Raw genomic sequence first — 17,030 nt, forward strand, 5'->3', positions numbered from 1 at the left:
GCTATTTTAATTCCATTTGTCCTGGATGCACCAAACAAATTAAATTGTGGAGGTTGGAATTCCGTTTATCGTCGATGCCTTAACTTAAAAAGATCAAGTGATAAATATATAAAGTGCTCGAAAGTGTATAAATCAGGATTTCGTTCGAGAAGGACGAGGAATTTGGCGCGTTTCGAGTGGCGAGAAGAAAATAAAAAAGGAGCATGTTGGGCGAGCGAGTTAGCCTGGAAACATCTACTCGTCGGCGTCGCAAACGCCACCGGCAGCCAGTTGGATAGTGCATTCAGCCTCTGGCATGCACGGACTGTCAATAACTTTGCTATACACATAGAATTAGCATCCAAAAGCCAAGCTTTACCCCACCAAATTCGATTATCGCCTCGGCCCTTCTTCATCTACAAACACAAGTCAGGCCAATGATGATCAAGTTTTGAATAGCGAGGCGTCTTACCAAGACTCGAGTATGACATGCATGAGAGATGACATGTCCACCAACAGGCTTCAGGACAGGGCCAAACATGGCGTTTGCACCAGGATCGGCCATCACTTGATTAACCACCAGAACCGCAATGTTAAATTCCTACGACAAGCAGTCATCTACGTGAGTCAGATATAAGCACAAAAAACGTACCTCTGCGTGTTTAACGAGCCGTTGCAGGTGGACGTTCAAGCGCTGTTGTCTTTCGCTCAGCTCCCCACTACAATGGAGACTAGTGGGAACCGCACTGGTGCACGTAACTTACCGTCCAGAAAAATCGGTACGAAACAATGCGGTGATTGAATCGATGATGAGAAGCCGAAAGGGGCCACGTTCGGGATCCTGTTTATATGTTAGCTCAACAGTTGCTAGCAATTACTAGTACATAATTACCGCAAACAAAACTCCGAGCTTCAAAACCATGTCCATTTGAGCATCGTGGCTATGCGCCCTAATGCAAGTTCAAATACAGCAGCTGAGGATGAGAATACTTCGAAGTACCTTGCAACAATGATGTTGTCTAAGACATCCTTTGCATCCAAATCGTATCGTGTCTTGGCAATTTCTGCAACTCGTTGCTAGATAGAACTGATCAAGAATTGTTGGTGAACCGAAATTACCGGTCGGAAGGAACCTTCCGTGTCGACGATGGCGACTTTTCCTGCTCCCCCGCCTTGGGATCGCGGCAATTGTGCGGTGACACAAAGCTACAAAACATTAGCATAAGAGACAAGCAGTATTATACATACTGTGTGGCATAATTGGGTCTTTCCTGTTCGAAACTCTCCGTGGACCTATTTGACATCTGTGAGATCGATAACGTAGCAGTTGAGCGTTCACCTCCGTCATTGACATAGTCTCGATCCCGCCACCAAGTAGCATGTCAAATTCTGCACCATAAGATTAGTCGTATTGCTGCAAAATGTGTAGGGAAGGTTACGTTTCGATCCAGTCGTGATGAAATACTTTTGCTTGTTGTTGGTCAGCAATGTGCTTGCAGACATAAATCCACTCTTTTCACCGACAATCTACAAGGCGTAATGTATGCTGTTTTCATGAAGTCATACCTTTTTTGCTGCTTGAATCAACTTTTCAGCTTTAGCTTCACTCACACCTTTGACTTGCAACAGGCGCTTCATGGACACTTGAAACAACTGGCCAACTGTTGCAAATCCATCTTCCTTGAGCTTCGCAATATCTGTCGCATTGATTCCAGCATCTTGAAGAACTTCAATGCGTTCGTATGATAGCGCGGTATCGTCTTCGTTGCCTTCATCGTCGCTGACTACGGCAGGCTCTTGGACGGCGGAGACTTCCTTGACAACTTCTTTTGCCATTGCCTTCTTGGTTGCCTTCTCTCTACACAGACATGTGGAACCTCACAAGTTCCATGGTGTGCGCTCACTCACTTCTTCACTTGGACGCTCATAGTAAATGTTCTTGTTGCTTGCTTCCCTGGACCACGGCAAGTACTGAAATGCTGTGCCGTTTGAGATATCTTTTCAAATTTGCGCGCGAAGATCGATCCGCCTAAGTGCGTACAGTGGCGCCATTTCATTGGCTATAAAGATATGTTGGTTTTATTGACCACACATTTTGATTGGTCAGTTCATTCTTCGATAGAAGTTCTCCACCACATCCCTCTCATCTTTTTCAGCAATTACCCGGTGTTTGTAACAATGTAACAGAGTTACCCACGCCAGCGTAACACAGTTACCGGCGATGGCGTAACCTTAATGTTGGCCAATCATATTGTCGAACGGTCGCGTTTTCGGCGTGTACGATTGGGTGGCGGCGTTGAGACAAGCATGAGTTCTGCGTGTCAAAGGCGTGGAGGATGACTAAATACCGGTGATCTGTCCGGTATTCCAAAAACCCGACATACCCGACTAGCGTCATCGATGTGGAACTTCGACGGTTTCAGACAGCTCGATTAAATTATAGTGTGGAATCTTGGAATTTGTATCAAAATTAAATACTGTAGGGAGATTCTCCAAGGATACTTCGATCTGTTCTTTCACAGTTGTAAAAACAATCTTTTCACTTCCTCCCCACATATACACTATACTTGTGTTTGTATGGTATACAAAATATAGTACCAAATGCGAATATCACTCACCCCCTTCAACCTGTAGTTCGATCGTCAGTTGACAATCTACCAAGTCACAAGCACACCACACATACCAACGATGACCGGTTTCGCTGCGTTCGAGGCCAAAATGCTTGCTGAAGGCCTTAGCCAAGCCGCCATCAAGGCGTTCGAGTACTCGTACAGCGCGTTGCAAAGCGGCGCCACGGGCATGATTGGCGAATCCACAATCGAGAGCGTGAACGATATCGACTACCTCGAAGGCCGAGCGGGATCCATCCGCGAAAGCATCAAACCCGATGTCAGCTTGCTCAAGAAGACTGTGGTCCTCAAGCTCAACGGTGGTTTGGGCACGAGCATGGGGTTGGACAAAGTCAAGAGTTTGCTGACGATCAAGGGCAGCGACACGTTTTTGGACTTGACCGCCAAGCAAATCATCGAAATGCGCAAGAACTACAACTCGAACGTGCGCTTCATCTTGATGAACAGCTTCAGCACAAGCGACGACACGTTGGAGTACTTGCAAAAGTACCCCGAAATTGTCAGCGACGTGGACCTTGAACTGTTGCAAAACAAGATCCCCAAGATCGACGCCAAGACACTGCAACCGGCGGAATGGCCGTTGAACGCGTCCAAGGAATGGTGTCCTCCTGGCCATGGCGACTTGTATCCTTCGTTGTTGGGCTCGGGCAAATTGGACAAGCTGCTTGCCCAAGGCTATAAGTACATGTTCATTTCCAACTCGGACAACTTGGGCGCGACGTTGGATTTGGAGCTTTTGACGTACTTTGCGCAGGTAGACACCCCATGTTTTGTATCCCATGTCATCCAGTATTCACATGGTCATGCCAATCATTATGTATGTAGACCGACAAGCCATTTTTGATGGAATGCTGCGAACGCACGGAAAACGACAAGAAGGGCGGCCACTTGGCGCGCCGCTTGGCCGACCAGCGCCTCATCTTGCGCGAATCCGCGCAATGCGAGTCGAGCGACGAAGCTCAATTCCAGAACATTGACAAGCATCGGTACTTCAACACGAACAACTTGTGGATCCGCTTGGACAAGTTGTCGGAAGAGTTGAAGAAGCAAGGCGGGTTGATCAAGCTGCCCATGATCAAGAACGCCAAGACGGTCGACCCCAAGGACGCGTCGTCGACCCCGGTGTACCAACTGGAAACGGCCATGGGTGCCGCCATCGAATGCTTTGCCGGTGCCGGTGCCGTGTGTGTGCCCCGCACGCGCTTTGCGCCCGTCAAGAAGTGTGACGACTTGTTGCTTCTTCGCTCAGATGCGTACGTCGTGACCGACGATTTCCGCCTCGTGCTGGCGCCGCAAACCGAAGGCCGCGCCACAACCGTGTCGTTGGACTCGAAGCAGTACAAGTTGGTCCAGCAACTCGAAGCCGCGTTGCGCGGCAACGTGCCATCGCTCGTCAACTGCTCGCGGTTGACCATCAAGGGCAACGTCGGATTCGCCGCGGAGGTCGTGTTTGAAGGCGACGTGACGATTGTGAACAACGCGAAGGAGCAGAAGACGATCTTGTCGGGTCGGTATGCCAACCAAACGATCGACTTGACCAACCAAGTGGGTTTGGGCAAATTGGCCGTCTCGGCCGTGGCCACGACCCCCATCGACGGCCAAAAGCCTGGCACCTCTGGGCTTCGCAAGAAGACCAAAGTGTTCATGCAGCCCAACTACCTCAACAACTTTGTCCAGGCCACGTTCGACGCGCTGCCGGCCAAGGACCTGCTGCAAGGCACGCTGGTTGTGTCCGGCGACGGCCGTTTCTACAACAAAGAGGCCATCCAAACCATCATCAAGATGGCGGTGGCGTCGGGCGTCGATCGCATCTGGATCGGCCAGAACGGACTCTTGTCGACGCCCGCCGTGTCGGCCGTGATCCGCGAGCGTGAAGGCGGAGCCGTCGCGTTTGGCGCGTTCATCTTGACGGCGAGCCACAACCCCGGCGGCATTGACGAGGATTTCGGCATCAAGTACAACTGCGAAAATGGCGGCCCGGCCCCGGAAAAGCTCACGGACGAAATTTTCCACAACACCAAGATCGTCTCGTCGTACAAGATTGCGGCGGCGTTCCCGGATGTGGACGTGTCGGTGGTGGGCAAGACAGCCGTCAAGTCGGACGACGGCAGCCGCACCGTGGTGGTCGAAGTGTTTGACGCGGCCGAAGACCACGTGCATTTGCTCAAGTCGATTTTTGACTTTGGCGCGATCAAGGCACTTCTAGCCCGCGACGACTTCAGCTTTGTGTACGACTGCATGAGCGGCGTCCAGGGCCCGTACGCCCACCGCGTGTTTGTGGACGAACTGGGCGCGTCCCCCGCGAGCCTCATCAACGCGACCCCGCTCGAAGACTTTGGCGGACATCATGCCGACCCCAACTTGACCTACGCGCACGAACTCACGCACCTCCTGGGCGTCGATGCCAAGGGCGTGGCTGTCTACGGACAAGCGAAGGAAGTACCGGCGTTTGGCGCTGCGTGCGACGGCGACGCGGACCGCAACATGATCCTCGGCTCGCGCTTCTTTGTGACCCCGTCTGACTCGTTGGCTGTGATTGCCGCGAATGCTAACGTGATCCCGTTCTTCCGCAAGAAGGGCGGGCTTCGCGGCGTGGCGCGGTCGATGCCGACGTCTGGCGCCGTGGATTTGGTCGCGGCCAAGTTGGGCATTTCGTTGTTTGAAGTGCCGACGGGGTGGAAGTTCTTTGGCAACTTGATGGACTCCAAGGCCGTGTACAACAAGGAGGACTACACGCCGTTCATCTGCGGCGAAGAGTCGTTCGGGACGGGCTCCAACCACATCCGTGAAAAGGATGGCATGTGGGCGGTGCTGGCGTGGCTGTCGATCATCGCGTCCAAGAACGCGACGCCCGGCGCGCCCCTCGTGTCAGTCCAGAACATCGTCGAGAACCACTGGGCCACGTATGGTCGCAACTACTACTGCCGCTACGACTATGAAGGCGTCGAGAAGGCCGGCGCCGACAAGATGGTGGCTGCCATGGCGTCGTCGCCGTCGCTGGCCGGCCAAACGTTCCACGGGTTCACGGTCAAGGTCAACGACGAGTTTACGTACAACGACCCTGTGGACGGCAGCGTGTCGGCTCACCAAGGCGTCCGATACATCTTCACGGACGGATCCCGCGTGATCTTCCGGTTGAGTGGCACGGGCGTGGCCGGCGCCACCATCCGCATGTACGTGGAAAAGTATGAAGCGGCGTCGGGCAACTTGTCGCAGTCGGCGGCCGACGCCCTCAAGACGCTGATCCAAGTCGGGCTCGAGCTGTCCCAGTTGGAGCACTTTACCGGTCGCAAGGAACCCACGGTGATCACTTAACTGTAAACACCACCAATTAATATGAAGACGTACTAACGAGTACTTCTAAGCGTACTCTCCAATCCAACTAACGTTGTGACTGCACATGATTATTATAATTAGTCCACGTTCGAAGTGGTCGGTGCTTCAAACTCGTCGTGGTTGTATCGGTCGCCGTCCCCATCAACGGACGACGAAGATCGAGTGGCGTCGTCGTCATCGATGATGTTGTCACATGTGTCGTCTTCATCGAGATGAGGGTCGGGCATGGCAGAGACATCGAGACGATCGTACGCTGCCTCGCCATCGTCCGACCAATTCGCTGGGTCCACAGGAGTAAGAAGCCTCTCGATGTCGTCCTCCAACGACATACTAGTAGCGGTGTTGGGGTCATCATCATGAATAGAAGTTGTCGTGGTGGGAAGGTCATGTGTTATTTCTTTGGCTGTAGCGACTTGGTCGAGAGGGGCCAACGCAGAATCCCCATGGACAGATTCGTTCAAGTTGAGGCTGGAGAACTGGTTGTGTGTGGCTGGGTGTAGCTGCTCGGACGTTTCTTGGCTGCTCACACCAGGAGAAGTCACGTCGCGGTCGTCAGTCGCAGCATCGGATTCTGCATGTTGCTCCAAGGTCGTGATAGGATGGCAGTTTGCCTTTGACACCTTGGGGGCGAAGGGGGATGGGTCCACCGCCGACGCTTTTACGCTGCCTGTCGGACGTATCAAAGGGCAAGTACTGACCACCTTTTTTGGAAGGTGACTCGTGCTTCGGGAAGGCTTGACCGTCCATGGAGATGCCTGCTTGATGGTCGAGTCACGTCGCTTTTGCTGAATGTAGTTGATGGGGTTCAGCGCGTCCTTCTCTTGTTTCGCGGGCATCGTTAGCTTGTACACGACAACAAAGTCTTCGTGAAGGGGGCCCCCTTTGTCTTTCGGCAATGGGATCGATTCATCCATGTCCTACGTACGCTCACCATCAATGAGCTCCCATCTTTGGTGTCCATTTGTACGTGTCGTTCGTGCAAGCGCGCGGCGAGTCGGGCGGCGAGTTTCGATCGAGACTTGGGGGCTTTTCGGTTGAAGTCTGGTAGGTCGAGTAGGTTGATCAAGGCCGACGCGGGGGTATGGTCGGCGCACAATTTCGTCATGGTGTCTGTGTGGGATGGACCGGGGGGGGGCTGGGTCGCGTAGAGTTCTCGCAGGAGCGCGAGATCTTCGTGGCGCACCATAGCCATCTTGTCAGTGTACGCGCTGCAGTCTTTCAACTACACGCGTTGTTTGTTAGCAGTCGTCGTCGTAATATCATTGTCGACACAAACGGGTGGCATCAAGTTACTTTGAAATTAATGTGCGGGTACACGTGTAATAGGAGGACCAATGCGCCGATGTCGCGGCATGAGACGCCGCAGGACTTGAGGCTGTCGATGCCCTTGACATGCAACGTAGCTGGGTCGACGAGGTCGTGCACGGCGGCGACGTTGTTGACCCACATGCGAAGGGCGGTGCCGACGGCGGACCGCTCGTCGATCGAGTTTGCGGTAAAGCGCGGTTGCGCGCAATGCAGGTAGAGGACGGCTAGCGAACTACGATGATCCAATATCATTTCATGTCGAGTACTAGGCACGTGAGAGTACCGAGGTGCGAGATCGGCGATGGGCACCGCTTGCAACGTCTGCACCAAGTCGTTGCGAAAAACCGTTTGAAGGATGGACCACGGCAGCCACCGCCACACGTCGACGATCTGGATGGCCGACGGCGTCTCGAGAGCCACAAGTTTGTACAAAAGGGATGCGAGGACGTAGATCTCGGGGGTGGGTTTGGCCCAGTGGCGGAGTTGCTCGAGCGAATCAGCGCGGTGGGCGTGGGTAGAGTGGATCTTGGCCTGAAATCGCTTTGATTCTTTGGACGCTCTAAGTCACGACATGGGTATGTATCATCACCCCCCACGAACGACAAATATGAACGAGGGGGCCGCCGTACATTTCATCGCGAAAGGTGTTGCGGGAGGCTTCTTTGTCCTGCAAGTCGAGTTGATGCTGCATCCGCGCTTCGATCTCTGCTTGGAACGACTGCGACATGACCTCCACCGCCATCCTACCAAAACATGCTCAGGTAGCTCATTCTTTTGGCCTCATACGTCCAAAGCATTCGTACAGTTTGTGGAAGCTCACGGGCGGGGGCACGACGACATGTCTCTTTTTGGGTTTCCGCTTCTTCTTCGTCGTCGTCAACTTGGCCAATGCCGCCTGACGCTCTTGCACCAGTGCGCGCTTCTCGGCGTTGAATTTTTCCAGCAGTTCAAGTTCATGCTGCTGTTGTTTTTCCTTGGCTTCCAGGCGCTCTTGTTTTTGTTTCCACTTGGCCCGCTTCCACGTGGCAAAGAATGCGTCCACCTAGTCCATGATAACGTCAAGTTGAAGCCAAGTGTTGCATCACTGTACTCCTTGGGACGACGTCCCTCGCCGATCGTCGTGTTTGTGCTGATGTGTCGAGTGTTTCGACGACGACTCCAACTCTGCCCTCCTCCGTTGGTCCTTTTGCTCACACCATGCCACCCAACAAGCCTGTAACGTATTGTTCATATGTACAAATTGCAACTTGGGCGTGCATCATCGTACGTGGCCTTCGGCTTGCTTCCTCTTCTTTGCCTCGTCAGTTGTCGACTCAAGTGGCCGCCTAGCCCAAGCAATCAGCAGGGGATAACATGTCGCTTCGTACAGTTTCCTCGTGCTGGCGCTGGACTTGACCCCCCCGCTGCTGACGGGCCGAATGTCCCCTTCCGAGGTCTGGGGGCGCATGTTGGTTGCGCGGTTCCCCTGTTTCATCGAATTTGGTTACGGTGCTGATAACATTTGAACCGTAGGAATGGACGACACACCTCGACCGTCTTGGCCAGCATCAAGTCGCGCTCCAAACTGCACAGCCATATCGCGTGCATGTTGACCTACTGGGTCATGACCGTTGTTACAAGTTACGATGTAACGGCCAACGGGCGTTTCGCGTTGGGCAGTAAACACGAAACGATGCATCTGATCAAGACCACCGTGGCGTCCAACAACGGTGGCAGCAGCAGCTGGATGAAGCCAGATTCGTTGTCGACCAGTCGCTTTGGCGACGACGGCGGAGACGAAGGCAGCAGTCACCTAGAACACGTACGACAGGCTGCCCAAGTCTCCACCGAGCATGGGTCTGACATTATTGCGACGTAGATTGCCTCCCAGTTGATCATGTCCGAGGACGAAGACGACAGCGCGCCGGTGATGTCTGCGTACATGACGCGACAGGCCGAGCGCGCCGGGATCACAGGGCTGTCCCCAATGGAAGAGATGCGGCTGGCGCATGGCGAGCTAGCGGCCAAAGTGGCCAAGAAACGCGACTTGGACGACTTACCCGCGGCGTCGTTCCGATTGAACCATTACTTGCGTGTCCCGCCCGTGAAGAAAGTGCTCAAGCGCATGCACTCGAGCATGACGGGCATCTCGAGCTCAAAGAAAAAGCGCCGCGACGGGTTCCGCAACGCGCCGTCCGTCGTGTGCGAAGCCGAAGTGAAGCGCATCACGCAAGAGCTGGCCAACAACATGGACGACATGACAGCCGGTACATGTGTAGTAGTTGATGAAGAGGAAGCGAGTGGTAAACTAACACTTGTGCGATCAGAGCAAGCCATCAACTTTGTGCAAAGCGTCCAGCAGCGCGAAGACATCATCAAGATGCGCGTCGACGACTACGATGCCAAGCGTGTACCGTGGTTCCTCATCTCCCCCGCGAGCAAGTTCCGCGTCCGGTGGGACATCCTCAGTGTCGTGCTCATCACATGTACGTACGCCCCAGACCAATACATAGATCGATCCCTCGTCATCATTAATACTATTGACTTACCCGTTGTGATCTCATCTGTATGTAGACAATGGCTTTTACATTCCCGTACGTATCCACGACGTTGCGCCGCTCCATACAATTGTGTGTTGTGATTCCGTGTGGCGATAGTTTTCCATTGCATTTGGACGAAGAACCGACGTGCCGGCACTGGAAGTCATGGATCAATTCCAAATCATGTTCAACGTGCTCTATTTTATGGACGTGGTATGCTCACAACCACACGACACCTTTGAGAACCTGACATTGTCTGAAGGTGGTCAACTTTTTCTCGGCGTTCGAAGCCCGCGGTCGCGTGGAAATCCGGTGGACGGCCATCATCAAGCGATACCTTCTAACTTGGTACCGTGGTCCATGCGTATGCCTGTCGTGATCGAGGGCGCCGCTAGGTTTATCGTGGACATGCTGGCGGCGACGCCCGTGGAAGCCATCTACATGGCGTTGCATCGGCATGACTTGACGTCCTCGAATCTGAACAAGTACTTCAAATACCTGCGCATCGTCAAGCTGAGTCGCATGCTCGGGTTTACACACATCCTGAATCGGTTGGTAGTACTATCCAATAGTCTCGTGCACAGGTGGAATTGACTGACTTTGCATCATCTAGGGTCGAATATGCCCTTTTGATCAAGTCGACACGCAGTGGCCTCATGAAATTCTGCCTGCTCGTGTGCCTCACGTCCCACTGGTTCAGGTATACGTACCTACCTGCTACAGTACTACATCGTTCGACCCGTCGACGTTTTGCATGGCGAGTAGTTGCTTCTTCTTTTTCATTTCCAACGATGTGCCGGGGGGATGGGTGGACAGGCATCATCTGCAGGCCATGCCCATCTACGACCAATATGGTGATCCCTACCAACCATGCCATCATTCTGCTGACTTCTCCACGTCGTAGTGAACGCCTTCTACTGGTCCATCATGACAATGTATGTGTGGCCTCTTTCATTGCTGGGTTCTTCTCACTTCAACTTTTATGTAGGACCACCGTTGGCTACGGCGACGGTGACGAAACTATATATATATATATATAAATCTTTAAAATGCTAGTCACGGGCCAAAACACCCATGAAAGGGGCTTCAGCATCTTCGCCATGGTGGTCGGGGCTTGGATTTTCGCCTATGGCATTACGAATGTAGTGCAAAGTCACTTGGATGGTGAGCCATTGCATGAACTTGTGTGTGAGTAGGTGGTGGCTACGGTGGCCAATTTAAACCACAACGACACGGAATTTCAGCACAAAATGGTATACTCCTGATGATATATATATATATATACTTGCACCGACTTGACATTCACTTGCACGGATGTAGGATGGCATCAACAACTTTATGGAGGTAGGACTGCATCTTCATGGGTACAGTATCATACTCATGTACGTACATGTAGCGGCGGGACTTGCCCATGGAGCTACGCACAGAAATCCGAGAGTTCTTCATGAACTCGCGGCTGTCGACGGAAAACACACTGAAAAACGTACGGTAAAAGCTGCCATGAGAACATAATGACGATGAAACTTGTTGTGCAGGAGAGTAAGATCCTAAGCGAACTGTCGGCGCTGCTGCGGTCCAAGATTGCCTTGGCCATCAACGACTCTGTGCTCAACAAGATGCCATTCTTTGAGGGCGCGGATCACAACTTCCTCATGGAATTGGCACTGTCTATGAAAATGGTGTGCTTTCCTCCGCACGAAGAAGTACGAGAGCCAACATGCATCTCCTCTGTCCATCCATAAATACCATTTACCCAGCCTACCATAGCACTACTTACATCCCCCCACCCATCCATGTAGGTGATTGTCGAGGGCGAAATCGGTCAAGAAATGTTCTTCATCTTTCGAGGGGCCGTCGAAGTGATGAAGGACGGCGACCAAATCGCCGTATTGGGGGAACAACAGTATTTTGGTGCGATCGAACGAACGATGCAAGCCAACATATTGCGATGTTCAATTGTGGGGCGATTGTGTAGGGGAGATGGCGATTATGAACACCAACTGCATGCGCCTCGCGTCCGTGCGGACGTTGTGCTTTTGCGAGCTTCGCATGCTCACACGGCAAAAGTTTCTCGTCGCGCTGTCGCATTTTCCGTCGATGCGGAAACGGATCGCTCGCATCATCCACCGCAGAAAAGTCACCCATGACCAGGAAATGGTCCACCGCAAGTCGTCCGATTTTACCGGGCCGACAGCTCCGCCATCCATCAAGCAGAAGTCCACGCCTCGCGGCGGGATCCACCGACGAGGATCCGCCTCCCCCACGGCGATGGAGGACCTGGCGGCGTCCATGGTCCAAGGCTCGCACAACCTGCTGGAAAAAGTAGTCGGCCCCGACATATTCGCCCTCGAGGCAGACGCGATTGTCGGCTCCACCATGCAGCGCATCTCGCAAATGAACATTGTGCCGAATCGCAACAACGACGGGGCGATGGCAGAGGGACCCCCATCTGACGAGCTGCGCATGATCATTCACACGCTACTGGAGCAGCAAGAGATGCTTCTGACCGAAGTGGCCAAACTCGAAGACAAAGTTCGAGCGCTACTCCCCCCCAGCGACCCTGTGAAAGCGGGACCCCACGAGTCTTATTTAACCCCCTAAGTTATAACATTGCCGGTTACGACAGTTTCAACAGTTTTATAACACACGACGATGGTTGCAAAAACGGTTTCGAATGGACACCTGGTGATAGTTTTGCGAAACGAGAACCACGTGCCATGCGGCCCCGCCTTCGCCCCAAACCGTCGGCGCGGACTAAGAAGGTCAGCGCCCGGGGCAGCGATGGCCGGAGCCAAGACTTGCTGGCGGAGGAAGACGTCTTCAAGCGACAGATGATGGCTCTGCCGGGGCACGTCGAAGAGCGAACGACAGAAGGGGAGGCTGCATTGGACGAGAACGACGAAGAAGCCCCCATCGCCGAGGGGTTGCTGCAGCTTCCGAACGGGCGCGGGGCGAACCTGCAGTCAGCGTACATGATGCGGCACATCCACAGCGAACACGTCATGGGGCTGTCGCCCATTGAAGAAATGAAGCTCGCGCAAGGCGAATTCCAGGCCAAAGCTGCCATCAACATGGTAAACCCTCCTGTTAGCTACCACGACTGAGTTCAATGGGCTCTGTGCAGCGCTTAGCCATGTCGTCCGTGGCGTCGTCCATGATGGGCCTCATCCATCCACCGATCCATTCGGCCGACACGTCGATGAAAGCGTCCACTGCGGTCACTCCCATCACCCACCCTGTCGCACCCCCCGTCCGGAAGACGTCCGCCGCGCAGGCCCTGTTGGCCAAGTTCCATCCGTCAGGGGTCGACAAACATCCGGGGCCCCATATTCGCTCCATGCAACAGGTCACGATCGACCGCTTGCCCGAAGACGACTTGCGTCGGCTGTCCGCGACGTTCAACAAGGACGTCGACAACATGACCCCTCGTACGATCATTTGCTTGTACCATCTGGTGAAAATAATGGTGGGGCGATAGAGCAAGCGCTCAACTTTGTGGAGGACGCTGTCAAGACGGAAAACATCATCAAGCAAAAGGCCAACGACCGCAAGGTGAAGAAGCTTCCGTGGTACCTCATCCACCCCGTGGGCCCGTTCCGCCTGCGATGGGACGTCGTGAGCCTCGTGTTGCTCCTGTGTACGTGTGTGTGTGTATGCACATGCAACCAACTGTTCGCACTCACACATGTTCTCGTGTAGACACGGCTACGTGCACCCCTGTACTCGTCGACACCCTTTTTCTTTGCTGCTTCTAACTTGGTGGCTTGTAGCTACAACTGAGCTTCAACAGTCACTTGGACATGGTGCTGCTCGCCAAGCTAGACATGTCCATCGATGGTTTCTTTCTTGTGGATCTGGTACAGGTGGTCCTTCGTTTTGTGTGTCACTGGACTTGAGTAGTGTCTCAACTGCTTCTCCACGTACGAAGTGCGAGGCCGCGTGGAGCGCCGACTGTCGCGCATCATGCACACATATTTCCGCACCTGGTAACTCGTCCCGTCACCCCCTCCCTGCTCATGCACGGGTGTTATATGTGACAAGGTTTTGCCTGGACGTGGTTGCATCGTTTCCGTACAACGTGTTGAACACGTACCTCCTGGAATTCAACGACGGCCTCCGCCTTCTCAAACTGCTCCGACTCGCGAGGCTGCCGCGGATCTTGACTCGGTAGGTCGTGACTTTGAAGTGGCTCTACTTCAACTTGTTGCCTAGGCTCGAGTACTCGCTGCTGCTCAAGTCGACCGTGAGCGGCTTGGCCAAGTTTTTCATTCTCGTCATGATGACATCGCACTTTTTCAGGTAAGTTACTTGATGGCAGCGGCATGCACGGTTGGACACGTGAGCCGTGTTGACGTGTGTGTAGCTGTGGCTTTTACAAGATATCAGAGGGCGACACTGTACACGGGTGGGTTGCCAAGTACAGACTTGGCAACCTAACCCTGTACGACAAATACGGTGCGTACTTCCCTCGACCGACGTTAGACGTGGTGACGATCTCCCATAACTCGTTGCTGTTGTAATAGTCACGTGCTTTTACTGGTCCATCATGACAATGTAAGTGATAGCAGCAGTAGCATCGTGTTGATTGTTGTTTTCAATCTCGAGTAGGACAACCGTGGGGTATGGCGATGGTACGTGTGCATGCCGCCTTGCATGATTCACCATCGAAAAAAACGACATCGCGGATGCTTGCTTAGTCACTGGCCAAACCACGTCCGAGCGGGTGTGGAGCATTTTTGCCATGGTGAATGGCGCGTGGATCTTTGCCTATGGGATCACAAATGTAAGAGACAAAGCCCCGATATGTGACACGGGACGTCCGTTGATACGTGGGTAGGTGGTGTCCATGGTGAGCAATCTAAACATGGCGGACACACAATTCCAGCGCAAAATGGTACGTACCATCCGTCATCCATCATCAGCCCCCCCGTCAAGAGCAAGCATGCTAACATACTATGGCGCTGGCTGTTGGTAGGATTTTGTCAACAAGTACATGGATGTACGTAGGCGGGTGGTGCTGGATAACTAACTAGTACACACGTGGATGATATTTTGGGGCCTGGTGGTACGATGTAGGTTCGCGACCTTCCGCTGAGTTTAAGATCGGAAATCCGAGAGTTCTTTTTCAATACCCGCATCACGGTGGACACAAAGCTGAAAAATGTACGCCGAGGTGGGGTTCATGGTGATGGTGGTTGTTGACACTACGATGTATGTGTTTGAGTCCAGGAGAGCAAAATCTTGAGCGAATTGTCGGCGCTGCTACGGTCCAAGGTGGCGCTAGCAATCAACGACTCTGTGCTCAACAAGATGCCGTTCTTTGAGGGCGCGGACCACAACTTTCTCATGGAACTGGCGTTGTCTATGAAAATGGTGTGCATGCCGCCGCACGAAGAGGTGCGTTCTTGAATAGATCAAGCACTTGGTCCTCTCTCTCTCACACACGTTTGGTCGTTCGTTGGCAGGTGATCATTGAAGGCGAGATTGGCGAAGAAATGTTCTTCATCTTTCGAGGCGCGGTCGAAGTGATCAACGGCGGCCAGCAGGTGGCCGTGCTGGGCGAAAAGCAGTACTTTGGTACACTAATAACCGCTTGTGTATACTTGTGAAATGGCCACACACAATTCTATGGTGCGATGATGAATTCATAGGGGAAATGGCCATTTTGAACCAAAATTGCCTTCGCACGGCCACAGTCATGACGCTGTGCTTTTGCGAACTGCGCATGCTCACGCGAGAGCGGTTCCTGCTCGCGTTGACGCATTACCCTGGCATGAGGCAGAAGATCTCCACGATCATCCGCCGACGCAGCCAGGCGGTTGCCAAAGTTGCCGCCGCCGCCGCCGCCAGTCGACGGGTACGGCGCCTCAATACATATCGCGTTTGCTCGACTGTTGCCACCAGCCATTCATTCATTCTCCGTTGAACCTTGCCTCGTAGGTGTCGACATCCATTGGCAAAGTGATTGTACAGAAGAAGCGACGAGAGCCCCAGCTGGCGCCCATTGCGTCGGAAAATTCATATGTCGAACCCAAGCACGGCCCATCCATGTCCTTCCCCGACGTCCAAGGGGACGCTGCCGTGTTGGAAGCCGTTGTGGACGCAGCCGCGGCACCGGTACCAGCCGACAACGGCAGTGTGACCCCTCCTTCGTCATACGTTGAAGACGACGGCAGCGGCAAGCTCACGACAGACCTCACAGGTACGAATGAGTCCTAAAGTCAGAAGTGCATCGATGCACGCATGTTGTGTTCGTCCACTAGAACCGAGTCTAAACCCTGGGTCAACCATGGATCGCATTGAATTTTGCCAGCAACCAGTCAACCCAGCCGACGCCGCGCGCCAGCAAATCCTCGAGCTGATTCAAAGCCAGGACGAGTTGGTCAATCACGTACTTCTCGTGCATGACAAGTGGACGCATCTGCAGTCCCAAATGCACCTCATGCACCAAGAGCTGGCATTTTACCGCGCCACGTACGGAACCGCCCAACGAGACGCTACCTTTTCCAAGTTGAACAACGACGACTACGTGCCGCCACTGACGACCGCCGTGGCGGTGTCACCGGCGTACAAGGCCGACTACGACGAGCTGACGTCGGAAACGATGGAAAGTTAGGAGTGCTGCAGTAGTATGAATGGGGACAAGTTAACCGGGTTATGTCTAATGGTCAACGGGTGGCTTTTAGTGTCCTCACAGCATGTTGTTTGACCCGTCCGGAATGGTGACGGTGATCCCGTCCATTTCGGGGGTTGCTTTGATCTGACACCCGAGGCGCGATGTGTCAGTGAGTCCCCATGCCATGTCGAGCATGTCTTCCTCTTCCTCGGTAATGGGCGGTAACGTCGCGTAAACTGCCGGGTCGAAGACGCAGTGGCACGTCGAGCACGCCAATTCGCCGCCACATGCGCCTTCTAACTCTATGTCGTTGTTGTGCGCGATCTCAAGGAAAGTTTCGCCCACGACCGCCGACACGTCCTTCTTCGTGCCATCAGCTTCCACGAAGGTGACGTGGATTTTGTCCGAGAACGAACGACTTGTAAAGCACAAAGCGTTGTGCAAGCTGACAGGCTGGTGCCGAGAAGCGGTCCATGCTGCCTTGGCCATGGAAGGACGCGCGGCTGATCGCAATGCTGACGGCAGGACACTTCGTACCGTTGCACGCATCATCGTTGCTTGTGGTGGCTGTTGTCGAGGTGTTGCCTGGTTGGTTCAATTTCTATGCCAAACCCGATAAAGTACGATTTCCACATCGTACGC

At 53.5% G+C, this 17,030-nt stretch overlaps 6 protein-coding genes across 8 annotated transcripts; 3 read left to right on the forward strand and 3 right to left on the reverse strand.

Annotated features, from left to right (window-relative positions):
* Positions 1-111: 111 nt before the first annotated feature.
* Positions 112-1,969, reverse strand: H257_00500. Of its 2 annotated transcripts, XM_009823223.1 has the most exons (13): positions 1,888-1,969; positions 1,546-1,837; positions 1,419-1,506; positions 1,319-1,368; positions 1,228-1,272; positions 1,099-1,185; positions 980-1,056; positions 872-929; positions 744-820; positions 632-698; positions 452-580; positions 364-395; positions 112-319 (listed from the first exon to the last, which is right to left on the reverse strand). In XM_009823223.1, exons 1-13 carry the CDS (start codon positions 1,905-1,907, stop codon positions 235-237), a joined length of 1,107 nt encoding a protein of 368 aa, XP_009821525.1. In that variant the 5' UTR covers positions 1,908-1,969; the 3' UTR covers positions 112-234. The 2 variants fall into 2 exon arrangements, with proteins under 2 accessions (XP_009821525.1, XP_009821526.1); XM_009823224.1 differs by having other exon boundaries at positions 1,546-1,969.
* Positions 1,970-2,609: 640 nt separating this feature from the next.
* On the forward strand, positions 2,610-6,157 carry H257_00501 (hypothetical protein). The gene is made up of 2 exons (XM_009823225.1): positions 2,610-3,363; positions 3,435-6,157. The coding sequence occupies exons 1-2, from the start codon at positions 2,668-2,670 to the stop codon at positions 5,922-5,924; spliced, it is 3,186 nt and encodes a 1,061-aa protein (XP_009821527.1). The 5' UTR covers positions 2,610-2,667; the 3' UTR covers positions 5,925-6,157.
* On the reverse strand, positions 5,982-8,866 carry H257_00502. 2 transcript variants are annotated; one of them, XM_009823226.1, is made up of 10 exons: positions 8,781-8,866; positions 8,621-8,718; positions 8,521-8,578; positions 8,344-8,466; positions 8,057-8,295; positions 7,883-7,996; positions 7,537-7,812; positions 7,239-7,485; positions 6,913-7,167; positions 5,982-6,862 (listed from the first exon to the last, which is right to left on the reverse strand). In XM_009823226.1, the coding sequence occupies exons 1-10, from the start codon at positions 8,838-8,840 to the stop codon at positions 6,023-6,025; spliced, it is 2,310 nt and encodes a 769-aa protein (XP_009821528.1). In that variant the 5' UTR covers positions 8,841-8,866; the 3' UTR covers positions 5,982-6,022. The 2 variants fall into 2 exon arrangements, with proteins under 2 accessions (XP_009821528.1, XP_009821529.1); XM_009823227.1 differs by lacking the exons at positions 8,057-8,295; positions 8,344-8,466; positions 8,521-8,578; positions 8,621-8,718; positions 8,781-8,866 and having other exon boundaries at positions 7,883-8,037.
* Positions 8,867-8,911: 45 nt separating this feature from the next.
* Positions 8,912-12,404, forward strand: H257_00503 (hypothetical protein). The gene is made up of 18 exons (XM_009823228.1): positions 8,912-9,054; positions 9,112-9,499; positions 9,560-9,718; positions 9,807-9,826; positions 9,890-9,985; positions 10,035-10,120; positions 10,168-10,323; positions 10,386-10,472; positions 10,538-10,626; positions 10,677-10,707; positions 10,761-10,783; positions 10,829-10,914; positions 10,969-11,025; positions 11,093-11,116; positions 11,169-11,255; positions 11,308-11,475; positions 11,572-11,683; positions 11,748-12,404. The coding sequence occupies exons 1-18, from the start codon at positions 8,926-8,928 to the stop codon at positions 12,371-12,373; spliced, it is 2,424 nt and encodes an 807-aa protein (XP_009821530.1). The 5' UTR covers positions 8,912-8,925; the 3' UTR covers positions 12,374-12,404.
* A 49-nt stretch (positions 12,405-12,453) lies between these two features.
* Positions 12,454-16,975, forward strand: H257_00504 (hypothetical protein). The gene is made up of 20 exons (XM_009823229.1): positions 12,454-12,846; positions 12,897-13,200; positions 13,251-13,409; positions 13,472-13,491; positions 13,543-13,629; positions 13,673-13,758; positions 13,814-13,939; positions 13,985-14,071; positions 14,136-14,227; positions 14,296-14,326; positions 14,381-14,403; positions 14,470-14,555; positions 14,610-14,666; positions 14,748-14,771; positions 14,849-14,935; positions 15,002-15,169; positions 15,238-15,349; positions 15,424-15,629; positions 15,713-15,974; positions 16,036-16,975. The coding sequence occupies exons 1-20, from the start codon at positions 12,490-12,492 to the stop codon at positions 16,386-16,388; spliced, it is 2,727 nt and encodes a 908-aa protein (XP_009821531.1). The 5' UTR covers positions 12,454-12,489; the 3' UTR covers positions 16,389-16,975.
* Positions 16,258-16,974, reverse strand: H257_00505 (hypothetical protein). Its single transcript, XM_009823230.1, has one exon. It carries the CDS (start codon positions 16,938-16,940, stop codon positions 16,464-16,466), a length of 477 nt encoding a protein of 158 aa, XP_009821532.1. The 5' UTR covers positions 16,941-16,974; the 3' UTR covers positions 16,258-16,463.
* Positions 16,976-17,030: the final 55 nt, after the last annotated feature.

The sequence above is a fragment of the Aphanomyces astaci genome (assembly GCF_000520075.1).
Source record: "Aphanomyces astaci strain APO3 unplaced genomic scaffold supercont1.1, whole genome shotgun sequence".
NCBI classification, from domain to species: domain Eukaryota; phylum Oomycota; class Saprolegniomycetes; order Saprolegniales; family Verrucalvaceae; genus Aphanomyces; species Aphanomyces astaci.